The sequence below is a fragment of the Eumetopias jubatus genome, unplaced genomic scaffold, assembly GCF_037043125.1.
Source record: "Eumetopias jubatus isolate StellerSeaLion01/CBP00866 unplaced genomic scaffold, mEumJub1_p1.0 scaffold_16, whole genome shotgun sequence".
Classification (NCBI taxonomy): domain Eukaryota; kingdom Metazoa; phylum Chordata; class Mammalia; order Carnivora; family Otariidae; genus Eumetopias; species Eumetopias jubatus.
This window is the reverse complement of record NW_028274822.1, coordinates 39501606-39520623: the sequence shown is the minus strand read 5'-3', so window position 1 is coordinate 39520623 and position 19018 is coordinate 39501606. Positions and strand designations below refer to the sequence as shown.

Here is a 19018-nt window from a genome sequence, read left to right as displayed (position 1 = left end):
TAAATGCTAAAGATGGGAGGAGTGTGAATATGATGTGTGATGGACAGAAGTAGCCTGTTAAAGTGGTCCTTTATGTGTGGCAAAATGGAGTTGACTTTGCTAGTGTCTATACCAAATGACAGGGGGTGGCTATTCATCATGTTTCTCACTTAGGAATAGATTTGTGGCCTACGAGCAGTTGTTTCTGTGGAAACACTGTGGTCTACTAAGCATTGCTTGGTGCTCAGGAATCCAGTAACTTGCAGCCCTGATGTAGGTAATCCCTTTTCTTATATTAGTAAGGTGCAAGGGCACTTCCCAGCAACGCTTCTTCCCATAGGCAGGAACTATTATTATACATTAGATACACAGGATGAGTTTAAACCAAGCACCATTCTTCTGGTGATCCAGGTAGTTTATGGTCAGTAATAGCAAAAAGCAGACGTTAAATGTTGATTAGCTACACTGAGCCCCATTCCTCTTCTATTCATGCTGGGCGTCTGAAGAGAAATGATTTTATTCAGATTTGTTAGAAGGAGTAATTATTTTAAAAGGCTATTATAACTTAAATTAAAATCAAACTATTATCAACAAATCAATAAAACTGAGGTTAATTACCGTTTTTTACAACTAAGCAGAACACAGAGATACAAACCTTGAATTTTCTTCTCACTTCTGCTATTTTCTCTTCTAATTCCTCTGTTTTAACTTTGGTTAGGTGGAAAATAGCACCAAGATGATAAGCTTCCCTGTATAATTGTTTAAGAAATTCATCATTTTTTGACCTTAGTTTCATCGAAGATTGGATTTCAGACTCAAACTCTGCTTTTTTCTTTATACTGTAAAAAACAAAACAAAAAAATTGATATGATTATTCCAAAAGAGTATATATTGAGGCAAATATATTTAATAATAGTAAAAAAGGAATAAGGTCATGCTTTAAATGTTGCCAAAAATATAAAATAACCAGATACTTAACTAAAACTTGAATACAAAGAATATGACCCAAAATTCTATTTATTTTCCTGCTTTTCCTGTTGGCTACTCTTAATTGTCAAGCTGTGCTCAACCTCAGAAGGATATCAATAAAAAAGGCTTGGACACCTCAAATGTTCAGCTTTCAGAGCATTTATTCTTTCTATATCAATCCATCCCTTCTAATCCTATATAACATTGCTATTAAGAATAATCAAATAGGAGAAAAATGCAGTCCATGAAAAAGAGAAACAAAACTTAACAAAAGAAAATTAGTAAGTAAAACAAAACTTTCAAAAAGAAAACCAGGCGCGCCTGGGTGGCTCATTTGGTTAAGCATCTGCCTTCGGCTCAGGTCATGAACTCAGGGTCCTGGGATCCAGCCCTATGTTGGGCTCTCTGCTCAGCAGGGAGTCTGCTTCTCCCTCTCCCTCTGCTTGTCCCTGCCGTTTGTGCTTTCTCAGATAAATAAATAAAATCTTTAAAAAACAAACAAAAAACCAAAAAGAAAACCAATAGCTAAGAAGAAAGAGTTAATAGAGGGAAAAAGTAAGACATTAGATTGGATACCACCTTTTTCCAGATACATACCATTGAGGCATACAAGATAAGAAGAAAATAAAAATAAGACATAGCTACATTCACAAATGAGGTAACCACCTCTATAGAATAGAAATAAAACTGGAAAGCAAAATAAAAGTGGAGGAGAATCAGCCAGAAACTAGCTGAAGGTATGTGTTACCTGGGCAAGGTTCACTGCATCACAGCAGGGGTTTCTATCAGTTGTACTTGTTTGTGAAAGAACCAACGTACTGATGAAGGCTATAGGTTTATAGAAAGCTACAGCATTGGGAAGAAAAGACTTAGAGACCAAGAACTCAACCAATGGGTAAAGAAAAAATGAAAAAAATTTGAAATACAACATACAAAAAGCAGTTCTAAAAGGGAAATTGATAATAATAAGTGCGTACATTAAAAAAAAAATCTCAAACCACCTAACTTTACATCTCAAAGAACTAGAAAAGTAAGAACAAACTAAGCCCAAAGTTAGAAGAAAAGAAATGATAACAATCAGAGCAGAAACAAATGCAATAAACCAAGCTATAGAAAAGATCACCAACAAAAAAAATGGTTTTTAAAAAAAATATGTAAAAACTGACAAATCTTTAACTACATTAAAGAGAGAGAAAAAGAAAACTCAAATAAATAAAATCAGAAATGAAACGGCTACATTACAACTGATAACACAGAAATATAAATGATCAAAGAAACTACTATTATGAACAATTATATGCTAACCAATTGGATACCCCAGAAGAAATGTATTCCTAGAAACACACAATCTACCAAGACTGAATCATGAAAAAATAGACAATCTGAACAGATCACCGATGAATAAGAAAACCGAACCAGTAATCAAAAACTCTTAATTAAAAAAAGACCCAACCTGACTGCTTTACTGGTGAATTCTACCAAACATTTAAAGAGGAATTAATGCCTATTGTTCTCCAACTCTTCTAAAAAATTTAAGGGGAGGGAAAGCTTCCAAACTCAATTTATGAGGCCAGCATTACCTTGATACCAAAGCCAGACAAGGAGATTACAAGAAAAGAAAATTACAGGCCAATATCCCTGATCAATATAGATGCAAAAATCTTCAACAAAATCCTAGGAATCTGAATTCAACAACAAATTAATAGGATCATACATCATTATCAAGTGGGCTTTATCTCTGGGAAGCTAGGATGGTTCAAATATGCAAATTAGTAAATGTGATACACCACTTTAGTGGAATTAAGGATAAAAATATGACCATGTTAATAGAAGAAGAAAAGAATTTGACAAAATTCAACATCCATTTATGATAAAAACTCTCAAAATATTGTATATACAGGTAATGTATTTCAACATAATAAAGGCCACATATGACAAGCCTACAGTTAACATCACACTCAGTGTAAAAAGCTGAAGGTTTTTCCTCTAAGATCAGGAACAAGACAAAGGTGCCCACTCTTACCATATCTTTTTCAACACGGTACTGGAAGTCTTAGAGTATTTAAGCAAGAAAAAGAAGTAAAATGTATCCAAATTAGAAAGGAAGAGTTAAAATTTTCGGTTTGCAGATGACATGATCTTATATAAAGAGAACCCTAAAAAACTCCACCAAAAAACTGTTAGAACTAATACATAAAATTCAGTAAAGTTGTAGAATACAAAATCAATATACAAAAACCTGTTGCATTTTTATATATAAACAATGAACTATCTGAAAAAAGTGAAACAATCTCATTTACAATGGCATCAAAAAATAATAAAATATGTAGGATAAAATTTAACTAAGGATATGAAAGATCTATACACTGACATTGTACATAAGACACTGATGAAAGAAACTGAGGAAGACAAAGATATGGAAAGATATCCTGTGTTTATGGATTGGAATATTTAATAATGTTAAAATGTCTATACTACCCAAAGCAATCTAGAGAGTCAATGAATCTCTTTTAAAATTCAAGTGGCATTTTTCACAGATATAGAAAAAAAATCCTAACATTTGCACAAAGCCACAAAAGACCCCAAATAGTCAAAGCAATCTGGAAAAAGAAGAACAAACCTGGAGGTATCACATTTCCTTATTTCAAACAATATTATAAAGCCATAGTAATCAAAGCAGTATGATACTGGCATAAAAAACAGACACATATACAAATAAAACAGAATGAAGAGCCCAGAAAAAAACTTTTGACAAGGATGTCAGCAACACACATGGGGGAAAAAATCATCTCTTCAACAAATGGTGTTAGGAAAACTGGACAGCCACATGCAGAAGAATTAAATTGGCTGGACCCCTATCTTACACCACTTACAAAATTAAATTGAAATGGATTAAGGACTTAAATACAAGAACTGAAACTATAAAACTCCCAGAAGAAATATAGGGAAGACTCTCCTTGACACTGGTCTTGGCATTTTTTTTTTTTTCACACATGACACCAAAAGCACAGGAAACTAAAAAATCAAGTGGGACTATGTTAAATTAAAAGGCTTCTGTACAGAAAACAAAACGAAAACTTTCAATAATTTGAAAAGCCAACCTACTTAATGAGAGAAAATCTATTTCAAACCATTTATGTGATAAACACTAATGTGGTAAAATGTTAATATCCAAAATATATAAGGAATTTCTGTAACTCGGAAGGTAAAAACCAAATGTAAACTTTAAGTATATATAATTTTTTAAAAACTAAATAAATCATGAAAGTACTTTTAAATTGATAAGAAAAAATGACTTTGGATTTAGACTATGATACTTTGAGATAATCCTTGTTTGAATGGATTGAATAGAAAATGGAATGTGAGTTCATGGAAACAGGAATGTGCACTTAAGATCTGCTATAAAGAATAGGAGGGCAGAGCTGGAAGGCAGGACTCTATTTTATCTTGTGTTGTTTTCTTCTTTTCTAAGATGAGCAATATTATGCAATGTTCATATGCTATTAAAGTAGAGAGAAATAATGATAATTCACGGGAAAGAGGAGATAATTGTAGTTGCAAAGCTCCTAAATGTGTAAGAGTAAATGGCATCCAGGGGTGCCTGGGTGGCTTAGTTGGTTAAGTGTCTGCCTTTTGGCTCAGGTCATGATGTCAAGGTCTTGGGATCACTTCTCCCTCTCCCTCTGCAGCACCCCCCCCCATGCTCTTTCTCTCTCTCTCAAATAAATAAATAAAATCTTCTTTAAAAAAGAGTAAATGGCATCCATTTGGCAAGTGTGTGGGTGACCGGAACTCCTATGTAAGAGCTGCTTCTGTTATCATATGTTAATAGAGAGGAACACAGAGTATGTAAAGACAGACACAAATAGCCTATCAAGAGAAAGAGGTAATTTTCATTTGATTGCTTCTATGTCCTCTATTAATTATTTGGGAAAATTATTAGCTTTAAAATGAGGATGATGTGGGTATTAGGAATGAAGAGTGATAAGATGTGAAATAGTTCTCAGAAAAACTGAATTGTCTAAAAATTTTTTGGTAGTGGTGAATTTGACTTGATATTTATAATCATAGAATTTAAGTTCTACTCAGAAGTAAATTTACTGCAGTACTAATGAAGCTTAAATATGAGGGCCTCTAACTGACCCCAATCCCTTGTAAAGTCTTTTTAGTGTCTCTAACAGTGTTTTCTTTTTCTTTTTTTTTTTTAAGATTCATTTATTTCTTTATTTGACACAGAGAGAGACAGCTAGAGAGGGAACACAAGCAGGGGGAGCAGGAGAGGGAGAAGCAGGCTCCTGGCTGAGCAGGAAGCCCGATGCAGGGCTCGATCCCAGGACCCTGGGATCATGACATGAGCCGAAGGCAGACGCTTAACGACTGAGCCACCCAGGCGCCCCTCTAACAGTGTTTTCAAATGGTCATACATTTTTTATAGAGTTTGTAAAAATAAGATATTTTAACCAAAATTTATTAAGACTATTTTCTTTTTCTGACAATTTATCCTTGTCAAGTGGCATTGAATTGGTTGGGGGAATTCTATATTCATAATCTTGTATTCTTCATGAAGAGATCTCACATTCTATAACACTTAGGGCTCTACTAATTATTTATATCCCATCTTCTTGTCCTTTAGGGCCCACCAAAACATGATCCACCCCAGCTGAAATTAATTAACACAGCTGTGTTTTACTTTAGCCACATTCAGTTGTTGGGATCCTGCTTTAGTTAAATAATAGGGCTTTTCAAGTCACAGAAATAAAATTTGAAGGTTATTTAAATGAATGCTTATTTTGGTGAGATATTAACTAGGTTCTGTATAAAAAAGAAGGAAGGACAAAAAGGTGGGATATAAAAAATTAGTAGGGATAATAGACTGGTCATCTTAAAGTGTCAAATACTTGTTGGAGGGTAATAGTAGAGTAAGTAAGCCGGAAAGAAAGGCATCAGTTGTGAGAGAGTGGATTCTTAAAATTGAGACCACGAGGTGACTCCATTAATGGAAATGGTAAGATGTAAGGGTAAAACTATAAGAGAAGGTGGTTGGTATGAGATGGAAGAAAAGACTGTTGGGAATGTGGAGGTCTAAAAATTGAGAATCCAAGTTCTTGCATGTACTAAATACAAACCAAATTCAGGTTTTGATTGCCTCTGCAGAGACACAGAGAGAATAGAAACGGGGAGAGCAATTTATTTGTAATATTTAAATTCCTTAAAAAATGTCTAAAATAGGCTAAAATATTGGTGAGTAGTTAATTTTGAATGGTGCATATAGCATTTTCTCTTTCAATAGCTGAAAAAGTAAAAAATAAAATAAAAGCAAAATAGTTTAAGAATATTCATTGAAAAATGTGCTGGTAAAAAATCATATTCTATACTCCTGTGAAGTAACTCAAATTAATAGGCTGGTAAGATACAGCTAAGCAAGTATGAAAAACACAATACCCTGTGGATTCATTCTGAGTATTCCAGGCTATTTAACAACTTCAATAGTATTCTAATTGCTATCTCTACAAACAAATCACTATTTTGTTAACTCTTGATAAACACATTTCATAAAATATACCAGTATGTCTTTATGGTGTTCAATAGCTTTTTTGCTCATTTCCCTCGATTATCAACCCCATCTTTGGATCACTGCAGTTACAATGACATTGTCTTGCTTGAGGTAGAGTAGAGCATTAGGAGCAGATATTTTACAGAGCTTGAAAGTAAGAAAATGGCTATATAGAAATTCACACCACACAGTGAACTTCAAGCAAACTAAATACAAGTTAATCAATTTCAAATCATCTTAAACAAGTTCATTTTCCTTGACTTAGGTTACTGAAGCCTGCCTATCATGTGAATAAGCAATCAAGTAAAGTTGCTTGCTCAAGTCAAATGTCCCAAGTGTAAAAGGTCCATTTCTAAAGGATGCTGGCTTATCTGAAAGACAAAATTACTAATTATACATTATACTACAAGGTAAACAATGATGTATCATTATCATCACCAAAAGGGCTTGCAAATATTTGTATGCAGAGTCATGAACAAACATCTGTTAAGAAATATGACATCTATCTTTCAATGTTGCCATTTTTAAAATGAACTATAGATCATATACTGAATTAATTATGTCATTTATTCAAATAGTGTAACAGTTGGAAATGACATCAAATAGTGAGATGGTATTCTAGTGCAATCTTAGAATATATGTATCAGTCAAAATTTGGGGAATTTTCACGAGGGCATTCAATACATGTATGAGTATGAGTGCTTTGTTTAAAAGGCTATTATTTTTAGACTTAAGGAAAAAAGAAGCTGGGATTAGGGGAAGGTGATTCAGGTAAATGGAAGAATGAAAAATAAAAGAGTAAGAAGAACTGAGCTCTTTTGAGAAAGCAGTAGTATAGCCAAATAGAGATGGAGAATTCAATAGGCTTTGATTTTTTTTTTTTTTTGGTAGTAAATGTCATGTCCACAGTCTGCTATAACATGTCAGAAATAGGAAACAAGACTTGCCAGTGGAGATAGAGAGGCAGTATTTCTGAGAAAGAACATAAATTTTGGATTCAGATATACCCACAATCAAATTCTAATTGTTCTTTATGTAATATGGGAGGATGGTTTCATACACAAAAATTTCCCTATCTGTGAAATTTGGGTAATAATACCTACCATTAAGGTTGTTACAAAGATCAGGTTTAAATATCGAGAATAATATATACACTGTACTTATACACACTGAATAACATACACAAATGATTTAATAAGTCATTTTTTGTTAATCAGAAAGTATCAACAGCATGGATCTTTATTACAGTGCCATCTGGTTTAATGAAATGGAAGACAATGAGAAAAAGAAAGATAAATAAAAAAGGTAAATAATCATTAACATTACTTTGGAGAAAAATGAGATATCACAGGTGACATCAGAACAAACATATAGCAGAGTGAATAGAAGCACAGAGATACTGAAGCAAAGAAAGAAATAAGGATAACAAATTTTTATATTCAGCTTTCATTAGTTCATTATGTGATTTATTTAACACCTACTGAGAAGAACACAGACAAGCACACAGACACACACAAACACGCACAATGCCTAAAAGCAAGGAGCTTAGCTGAGAGGAAACATAAACAAACCATCAGTAACTGTGCACAGTGAGACAAGTCCTGGGCAAAAAATATATGAAATCACAGGAGGTTAGTTAAATGAATACTTATGAGCATTGATTGCATATCAAATGCTATGCTAGGTGACTGGGATACAAAGATGAATTAAAACTAAGCTTCCCAATTTATATTCTCACGAAGGAAAAAAGACACTCAAAATAACAGATCTTGGTGCAATCATTAGTACAGTAACAAAAAAACAGAGAAGCATTTAATACCACCTTGTTTTGGGAATAGGGGAAAATAAATTACCAACAGGGAAAGCACCTGGGAAGAGTTAATGTTTGACCTATTGTATGAATGATCAATTAATCATATATATATTTTTTAAGCCAGAAAAAGAGGAAAAGGGGGAGGGGGAGGAAAAGGAAGGAAATTTCAGTCAGATGAATACCACAGACAAAGATTAAAGCTTAAAACAATATGTTTGGATATATTAGCATTTTAATAGGCTAGAACATTGAGATCATGGAAAGAGGTGGTACAAGAGGAGTCTGAAGTTTTACAAGTAACAGATTAAAGTGTCTAATCTAACAGTCTGGGAGCTTAGACTTCATGCTATAGTCGGGAGGGAGACTCTGAAACTTTTATTTGAGTAAGGCAGACTAGTTGGAAGCCTATTTTAATATTCCAATTAAGAGACAATTAGGGCATGATTTATTTCATTGGTAATTAAAACAGACAGAAAGAAAAGCACCATTTAAAAGACAGACTTAAAGAAGTTGGTAAGATGTTGGCTGTAAGCAGGTAGAAAGGCTTATAGGATGATGCCTCAAACAAGTAACTTGATGGGTAATGGTGTCAAGATGTGATGCTAGGGGAGAGAGGAGATAGTCAAAATGATACTATCAGGAGAAATAAAGATGTGGATAGAGATTAAAAAGTAAAGAAAAGTATGACAGATGTTAAGATAATGAGAGTAGATAAAAATCTCTGGAATTGAAAGTAGACCAAGGACATAAATGGGCTGCGGTTGGAACCCTGAGTTAATCTATTAGAGACAGGCAGAGATAAATGAGCCACTGTAGCATTGCTAGAGAGAACAGCTTCATAGACAAAGGGAGAACCAAGGGAGTGACATGCTGAATCTCAAAAAGGGATAGCATCAGAGAAAGCATAGACACAAATGCTTGGTTCACATGGAGGAAAAAAGACGTACAATAACAATAAAGGCATCCAGTGGATTTAGAAAGGGAGATGTTTGTTGTTGCTGTTATTGTTGTTTTTAACTTCAGTGAGATAAATTTTGGTAGCATGGGAGTTTCAAAAGCCAGACTGCTGTGTGTCAAAAAGTGATTAATAGTCAAGCAAATACTGTTAATAATCTAGCAAATATTGCTAATTATGTGAAAATTTTAATGGGAATGTAAGGGAAATAACTGCATGATTGCCGAAAATACAACTAGAACGAAGGCAAGGCTTTCATTTTAGCTTGGAAGAGGGTTAATGATGAATATAGGCTGAAGGAAAAAAGTAACGAAGATGTCAGAAATAGAAGTGATAAGAATAACACTACGTCCTGAGCAGGGCAAAAGGGATTAAGATCAAGAGCAGAGAAAGAGGTGTTGGCCTTAAAGAGGAAGTACCATTTACCACTTAAATGTAAAGAGGCAGGAAAGTGGTTTGCAGATATTATCACAGTAGAATACATTTGTTTGATAAAATACATCATGTTTGCAACTTTTCCTTCCAATATGAGTAACCTATAGTATGAAGAAAATTAAAGTTTTCTTTCTGAGTTTATCTTGTTTGGGATTTATTATGATGTCTGAATCTAAGGATTCATACCTTAAAGAATTAGGGACTGTTATCTGCCATTGTCTCTTTGAATAATGCTTTCCCATTTTCTTTTATTTCTCATTCTCTTCTCCAAAATTCTTAACATTTCTTCCATATGTTTTGTCTCTTTTGTTCTCTGCGCTGCATTCTGGGTTCCTCTTCACATGTTTCCAAGTGTACTGATTCTTTTCCCTCCCAGCTGCATGTGCTATTTAATTAATAAAACCTTTAATCAAAATGAATCCAATTTTGGTGGGTTCTTTTTCAAACCTTCCTGAACCGTTCTGATAGTGTTCTATGAGTTTGTTTTGTTCCCTTTAACCATTTTAAACTTACTTAGGCAGAGTTATTCTATCATTTGAAATTATTGGGGGTGTAAATATACTGCCGATTATTTCTGCTAATTCTCATTCATGTTGGAATTTTCCCTACTGTTTTATATTTTGTGAGCTCATCTTTAAAAGCTTTACTTTATCTGAGAAAATCTTGTGGCTTCAGCCAATTTATTTTTCTAGAGAATATTTATCAAAGCAAGATAATTTCTTACAATGATCATTTCTTGGTTAAGACCACCTAGATGGTATACATAAATGAAGATATCAAAAAATTGTGAAAAGAAGCCGGACTGTCCTCACTTGTTTTTCCCTATCCAGGTTTCAGGCTTAGGCAAACACACTTTCTTTGTCTCTGCCTTTGCTTGTGGGTATATTTTTTTTCTGCTCTCCCCATTCAAATGCCTTACTTTATCCCGCTCCCTTACTTGCTCAGATTCATAGCCCATGGCCTATATGTGAAGACACTAAAATTTAATTACCCTGTTTACCAAGATCAGCAAAGTTATTCTCCAATTCATATTTTCAGAGCAGCCGAATATCAACTAAAAATTTAACTTGAAGTTGTTAAGTTTCCCTTGCATTGGTCCCAGAGGGTTTCCTTTACTTTACCATAAGCACAACATGGCATTTAAAGAATGTACATCCTATTTATGCTCCATTTATAAGGGTCTTACATTCTCTATTATCAACATTGCAGGAAATGTAAATTCTCACTACTTTTTTATCTACTTACTCTTTTTAGACATTTCATCCTGTCCTTTTAATTTTATGAATCAAAATTTATGTCTTCCTCACCTTTGTGCTATAGACCCATGTATCTAATTTTTACTTTTCATTTCCATTTGAAGAGCTAGTAAGAATCTGAAATTTAATATGGCCCAAGGAGACATAATTATATCTTCTCCAAAATCCTCCTCACACTTTCCTCAAGTCCTTATTACCTCAGCAAACAGCCTGACCATTTCTTTCCCTCACATTTATATTCCATTTATCAAAAGATTTGGTTGGCACTTCCTCCAAAATATATCTGAAATTAGCCATTACCATTTTTATTGAAAAAAACCTTGATCTGTGTCATCATTATTATAATTTTTCTGAATTACCAAAAAAGCTGTCATCCTTCCTATATGCACTAAAGTCCATCCTTCGCTAAGCTGCTCAACGGATCTTTCTAAAATAAAATGTTAAGATACTTTAAATGCATTCAATGTTTTCATCTATATTCCTTTAGCACAGCCCACTTATGGGCTTGCAGTATCTGGGCCCTGTCTGCTTTGCCAACATTGGTCTCCTTAAATTACTCTACCCACATACAATTTTCCGGAAACACTGACCTCCATTCTGTTTCCAGAACACATAGGATCTTTATCCAAATACTGGGCTTTTGCATATTTCTTCCCCGGATCAGCTCAAAGCTGGCATGTCTTCTTCATTCAAGTCTCAATTCAAAGGTTAAGACAGGCATTCCTAAAGGTCCTTGCTAAAGCAGAGCTCCCAATCTTTCCCTGGCCCTGTCACCTAAGCACATTATCCATTTTTTTCTTCCTCACAAGAGTTATCAGTGACTGAATTTTAAAAAAATTATCATTTCACATGTTTATTATCTATCTAGGAGAATATACCTTTAAATGATATCCCCAACACTTAAACTGCATTTCATATAAAGCAAGTGTTCAGGACACACAAACACACACATGCACAAACACATATACACTCTCACAAACATACATTTGATATTCAGGTCTACATTTTCTTTAAGTATAAACCTTGATTATAAAGCTTGTCATAAGCATAAAGTTATAATATTAGTCTACTGGCCACAACTATTAGATAATAAAATCACTACAAAAGTAAAAATAAAGATACATGAAACTATTTCTGATGTTAACCATGAAATAATGAAAACAACTGACCTTTATATTATTTTTGTATCTCTTATAATGTATAGTGTGTAACAAATGAATATTTTCTACCAAAAATGCCATTCAACAAATATTTAATGCACATCAGCAACGTGTCTATAGATTAGTGACTAGATTAGTCCATGAGGATTCCATAATAGGGGCAAATACAGACAGGTCCTACCTGCAAGCACTTATAAGGTAGTGGGTATACAGCCATGCAAAAAGTGTACATTTTATCTTTTTTTACTTTATGTGTAAAACATCACTAAGGCTATCCTATTTCTAAGAGGAAAAATAATTAAATAAATTTGAGATCATCATATAAGGCAGAATACTTCTAGAAAACCACAGAAACGAATGGGGGAAAAAAATCACGGGTAATAAGTCACTAATGGCTAAAATAAGCTGCAGCTCCAAAATTTCCTGCTAGCTAAAGCCATTCCTGCCTTTCTAATCATACTTATTAGGCTGCTAAGAAAGTTTAGCTTCTATGATAATTATTACCTTGGGGGTTCACTGAAAGCAGGAAATTTCCCTTTTATATATACATGTATATATAGAAACTTTATGCATGTAATATGAATTCAATAATAGATTAATAAATTATTGAATTTATTTTTTGTTGGACTGAATTAACAATTTATATAATAATCTCTGTTTTTAAACATAACATTTTATTGAAGTAGAACTTTTATAAAGAAGAGTATGCAAATCAAAGAATACACCTTATTACATTTCACTGTGAATGGACCAGTAATGCCTTCATTCAGACAGAAAAAACTGAACACTGTCAGCAGAAATTCCTATGTGTGCTCTCCCAGTGACAGCCATCCAATAGGCGCTGCAATCCTGATGTCTATCACCATCATGAAAATTTGTTAGTTTTTGAACAGGATCACATTGTATATACTATTACTGTGTCTTCTTTTGCTCAATATTATGATTACAAGATTCATCCAAGTTGTTCTGTGTAGCTGAATTCTGTTCATTTGGCTCTTGATTTTGGCTCAGGTCAGAATCTCAGGGTCGTGAGATCAAGCCCCACGTTGGGCTCTGTACTGTGCATGGAGCCTGCTTAGCATTCTCCCTCACCTTCTCCCTCTGCTCCCTACCACTTGCTCTATCAAAAGAAAAATTTAAAATCTTACTTCTTATTAACTACTGTTAATATCTAGTAATGTTTCAATTATCTAGCTATCTATATTTTGGTTAGCACTACACAGTTTAATGATTATTTAATCTTTTTCTTGTTTAAATATATCATAGAGCTGTTTATGATCATGAATCACCTAAAAATTATGCTTACTTTCACCTGATAATCATTTTATTAAATTATAAAACAATATTACATTAGGAAATTAGTTATAATCACAATAGAAATTTTGATTATTTGTTTGGAACTTGATTTTTTCTCATTATTGAATCATATTCAAAAATTTTACATACTCCTATGTTTATTCATTTTAAAAATATCTTTTTTCAAGACTTACTATAAAGCTACAGTAATCAAGACAGTGGGGCTTATTAGTGAAAGAACAAATATATCAATGCAACAGAATAGAGAGCCCAAAAATAGACCCACAGAAATACATTCAAATGATCTTTGACAAAGAAGCAAAGGCAATAAAGTGGAGCAAAGATCACCTTTTCAACAAATGGTGTTGGAACAACTGAACATCCATGTACAAAAAAATGAAGCTAGACACAGACCTTACATCTTCCATAAAAATTAACTCAAAATGTATCATAGACCTAAATGTAAAATGCAAACTATAAAATCCCTGAAGATAACATAAGAGAAAAATGAGATGAGCTTGGGTATGGCAATGATCTTTTAGATACAATACCAAGGCACAATCCATGAAAGACATTGATAAGCTGGACTTCATTAAAATTAAAACCTTTGGCTCTGTGAAACCCAAGGTCAAAAATTTGAGAAGACAAGCCACAAACTGAGAGAAGATATTTGTAAAAGATACATCTGGTAAAGACCTGTTATCCAAAGCATACAAAATAATCTGAAAAGTCAACAGTAAGAAAAAATATTAAAAAATAGGTCAAAGGCCTTAATGGACACCTCACCAAAGAAGATAAGTATATGAACAATATCAAATAAGTATATGAAAATATGCTTCATATCATATGCCGTTAGGGAAATGCAAATCAAAACAACAATAAGGTATCACTACACACCTATTAAAATGGCCAAAATCCAGAACAGTGACAATACCAAATGCTGGTGAGGATGTGGATCAACACGAACTTTCATTCATTGATACTGGGAATGCAAAATAATACAGCCCCTTTGGAAGATAGTTTGGCAGTTTCCTACAAAACTAAACATATTCTTATCATATGATCCAGCAATCGTGTTTATTGGTATTTACCCAAAAGAGCTGAAACTTTTATCCACACAAAAATCTGCACATCAATATTTATAGCAGCTTTATCTATAATTGCCAAAACTTGGAAGCAACCAAGATGATCTTCAGTAGGTAAATGGATAAATAAACTATGGTACATCCGATATGGATAGTGCTCAGTACTAAAAAGAAATGAGCTATCAAGTCATGAATGACATGGAGGAACTTTAAATGCATATTAGTAAGTGAAAAAATCAAATTGAAAAGGCTCCATACTATATGATTCCAACTATATGTCTTTCGGGAAAGGGCAAAACTATGAAGACAATAAAAAGATCAGTGGTTGTCACAGTTTGGATGGGAGGGACAGGGGAATGAGTAGACAGAATATAGAGGACTAGGGCAATGAAAATACTCTGGATAATACCATTATTGTACATACGTATCATTATACATTTGTCCAAACCTATAGAATGTAAAACACCAAGAGTTAACCATGATGTAAACTATGGACTTTGGGTGATTAGGTTCATCAGTTGTACCAACTGCACCGCTGTGGTGAACGATGTTGATAAGGGGAGAGGCTGTGCATGTGTGGGAGCAGGGGATATATGGGAAGTCTTATATCTTCTCCTCAATTTTGCTGTGACCCTACTGGCTCTTAAGAAATAAAGTCTTAATTGAAAACCCAACAGTTGTACACCTTAAATATATACAATTTTTATTTCTCAATTGTACTTCACTAAATCTGGAAAAATATTTTTAAAAATAAATAATAAAATACATTTTAAAAAGTGTTAAACATATTTGGCATTTTCTTCATAGAAGTTTCCTATTTTATATTTGTCTTTTTAGTTGAACTTAGGTTTCGTTTTCTAATGAATGAGAAAGCCATTTTTGTTAGTGGGTAGAGTCTATAGAGGCCATTAATAGTATCTCTTGATTCTGACCTATCAGATATTGACCTATCTTACCTTATATTTATATATGGTTTGGTGTTATAATTTATCCCACAAAATTTCTACCGCATGAAAATTCTAATTTCTAAAAGTAAATGAAGTGGCAAACATAAAAATGTTTGCTTGCCAATTTAACATCTAGCTTCTGTCTCCGTGAACATCTTCCCTCAATTTCAGACCTATGCATCAAAGTGATATCTAGACACTTATATTTGAATCACGCCATATACAATTCCAAACCAAACATATCAACATCTTTCCTCCAAACTTTCTTTTTTACCTCCATACAATTTTCATTATTCAAATCTTAACTCATCCAATTACTACCAAAGTGATATCTTTTAAAAGAGAAATCTGACTATATAGCTTCTTTAGTGGATTTCCATAGTCTTCATCAGAGTCTAAATCCTTTGGAATGATTCATTATCTAACACTTAGTTCCCTACCCTCAGTGTTTGTCCCTACCTGCCTGCCACATAAAAATACGTGTGTGCGTGTGTGTGTGTGTGCCTGTGCACAGAGAGACAGACATAGAAGTTAGATCAAGCACTTGCTCTAAGCTCTAGCCACAAAGTCAAAGTACAAACTCATAACAATCTTACTTGTACCCTAAGAGAATTGCCATTTTAACATTAATACTACTATTTGGGATTGTTATTATTGGATTAATATGTCAAGTATATTTGAACATCCACTAAACATCAGTTAAACTGAAGTCATATTAAGTTACAAAAAAAAAAATTACACAAGGTAAAAAATCCTGAATCTGAATATAGAAAATCAGGTTTCAAATGCCAGTGGTGTTAAAGCTGTAGTACTTTAGAAAAGGTACTATGCCTCTCTGGATCCTAAGTTCTTTATTTTTTCCTTGAAAGCCCCCACGAAAATTCTCTAGAAAAAGCAGAATTCAAGAGAGGATGTATGAATATTCCACCTCATTAGTGATCAAAGAAATGAAGTTTGAAGCAATATTGAGAATATATTTTTTCACTTATCAAACTGGAACAGATTTTTTAAAAACCTTAGCACTCAATGTTAGCACAGGTACATCACAGAACAAGCTTACGTATTGCTCAGCTTCAATAAATTATAGTCTTTCTGGAAAATAGGTTTAGAAAGTTATTAGGAAAAAAATACAGTTATTAGGAATTTATTTTATTTTTTTAAAGATAATAGGAATTTAAAAGTATTATAGCCAATCTACTTCTTCAAATCTACTTTAAATTCTAAAAAGCAATGATGCTAACAGAGATTTCTGAAAAAAAAAACACAACAATATTTATGTCATAAAAATAAAAACAACCTAAACATAAACTTTAGAGTAATTATGAAAAAATCATGGCTTACCCATATAATAGACTTTTGTACAGATATTTAAATACTATATTTGAAATTTGTATAACAATGCAACAAAAATTCTATTATATCATGTTGGGAATAAAAGCAGGACATATAATTAGTTTCATTACTAATGAAAAAAATCAGTAATATATTAATATGATTACCTCTATTTACTGAAATGATTTTAGGTTTTTTGCACTTTTTCATATTTTCTTTTCTACAATAAATATACACTATAACCAGAGTCCAAAAAGATCAGACAAGATGTGGAAATGTTGATAAAATGGAGCTGTGAGTATCATGGCTTGGGAAATGAAAAAAAGTCTTGGGCATATCCAAGGACAAAAAAAAAAAAAAAAACCTCTCATAAATATAAGGTTGCAAATGATTAACTCAATTTTATCTTAGGACTCAGGATTTTCCACAAATAGTTTCCAGAAGAAAATGGACAATGCACAATGAAAATAACCAAGAGCAGCACAAGGCAAAAAGAGCAGAAGCATCAGCTAGGAGAATAAAATGCAAAAGTAGATTACAAAGACTACACATATTTAAATTATTACATGTAGATAAAATAATAAAATAAAATAACTATTTATACTATGTTGAAGAAGCAAAAGATAAGCTGTAAATAACTACATCAAAATATCTACATCAAACAGGGAATCATAAAATGACTTAGAAGATTTGGAAGAAAAGCTAATAAAGTTTGGAAATGAATAATTACGTTTGCATCCATCTATCTATCTATCTATCTATCTATCTATCTATCTATCTACCTATATCTACTGAGAGTGAGAGACCAGTTAAAAGCAAAAATGTAAGAAATGTTTGCCATATATGACTGATGATTATCTCCTCAAATATTACCTCTGTTTTTTTTTTTAATCTTCTTTTCCTTTGGAACATCACTTAAAAATGTGGTAGACCTGACTTTCTTGCCTGTATATCCCTTCATTTCTCTTTCATTTCACTAATCTTTCATTTATTCTCTGTTGAGCACTACATAATCTGCTATTAAAATCATCCATTTATTTTTTTTAATTTCAAGTAAAAACTTAAAGGAAAAGTTAAGTAATTAAATGAATCTAAGGTATTAACTGGACAAGCGCAATGCATATGATGGAAATCCTTTCCCATAACCAGGGCTACATTCCCTCTACATGTGATAAATTGTATTAGTGTTCTCAATTATGCATGGTCTCTCTTTTTAAGAGGATTAGACTTACCATCCTGTTGACATCAGGCTTGGCCATATGACTTGCTTTGTTCAATGGAGTGTGAGCAGAAGAAACACTTACCATCTTCTGGTGGAAAGTGTAAGAGCTATCGAGTGATCTCACTAATGAATTTGTGCTTACCAGAGCAATGTACCCTAGAAGGATCTGATCCTTCACCCTGAATCTCAGAAGCAAAAAAAAAAAACAAAAAAAAAAAAACATGAAGCATAGACAGCTAAGATGCCATGCTAGTGAGAGATTAACTTTTATACTTGTATACCACTAAGATGGGGTGGTTGCTTGTTACTGTGGTGTAATCTGATAAATGCTAACCTCACACTCTCTTCTTTTCTTCCAGAGGAGTCTTCTCATCAGCTTCAAATTTTTTTCTCTCCTCTGGTTCTCTTAATAAAATGTAGTAATATTAACAAGTACAATTTTAAGTTACCTTTTGGAAAACAATGTTCCTCTTTTAAAAAGCAGAGGACCATAGGGGAAGGGAGGGAAAACTGAATGGAAAGAAATCAGAGAGGGAGACAAGCCATGAGAGACCTGGACTCAGAGAAACAAACTGAGGGTTACAAAAGGGAGGGTGGGGATGGGGTAACCGGGTGATGGGTATTAAGGAGGGCACGTGTTGTGATGAGCACTGCATATTAAATGCAACTAATGAATCGTTGAACACTACATCAAAAACTAATGATGTACTACATGTTGGCTAATTGAACATAATAATAATAATAATAAAAGTATTTTCAACATACAGATAAATCTTACAAATGTTTCATTCTATCATTTCCAAAGATAAAATGATCACTAAGAAATTTTAACAATCTTCCTATATAATCATCAAATTTCATCATTACTCCTCTCCCTTCTTTCCTCTTTCCCTCCCTCCAGTAATTAACTTCGGATAGCATAGTATGCTTCAGGTACTATTTTTGATGAAGAAAATATGGCCATGGCCTATGTCGCCCTCACAGATCTTCTCATTTTTTGAGGGGAATGAACAAG

The 19018-nt window shown here is 33.2% G+C and overlaps 1 protein-coding gene across 1 annotated transcript in view; it reads right to left on the bottom strand.

The window, feature by feature from the left end:
- Positions 1–19018, bottom strand: part of CCDC178 (coiled-coil domain containing 178) — a 410690-nt gene that overhangs the window by 304591 nt on the left and 87081 nt on the right. The window contains exon 12 of the mRNA XM_028098190.1: positions 635–818. Coding sequence (XP_027953991.1) covers positions 635–818 — 184 coding nt within the window. The remainder of the gene's footprint in view (positions 1–634; positions 819–19018) is intronic.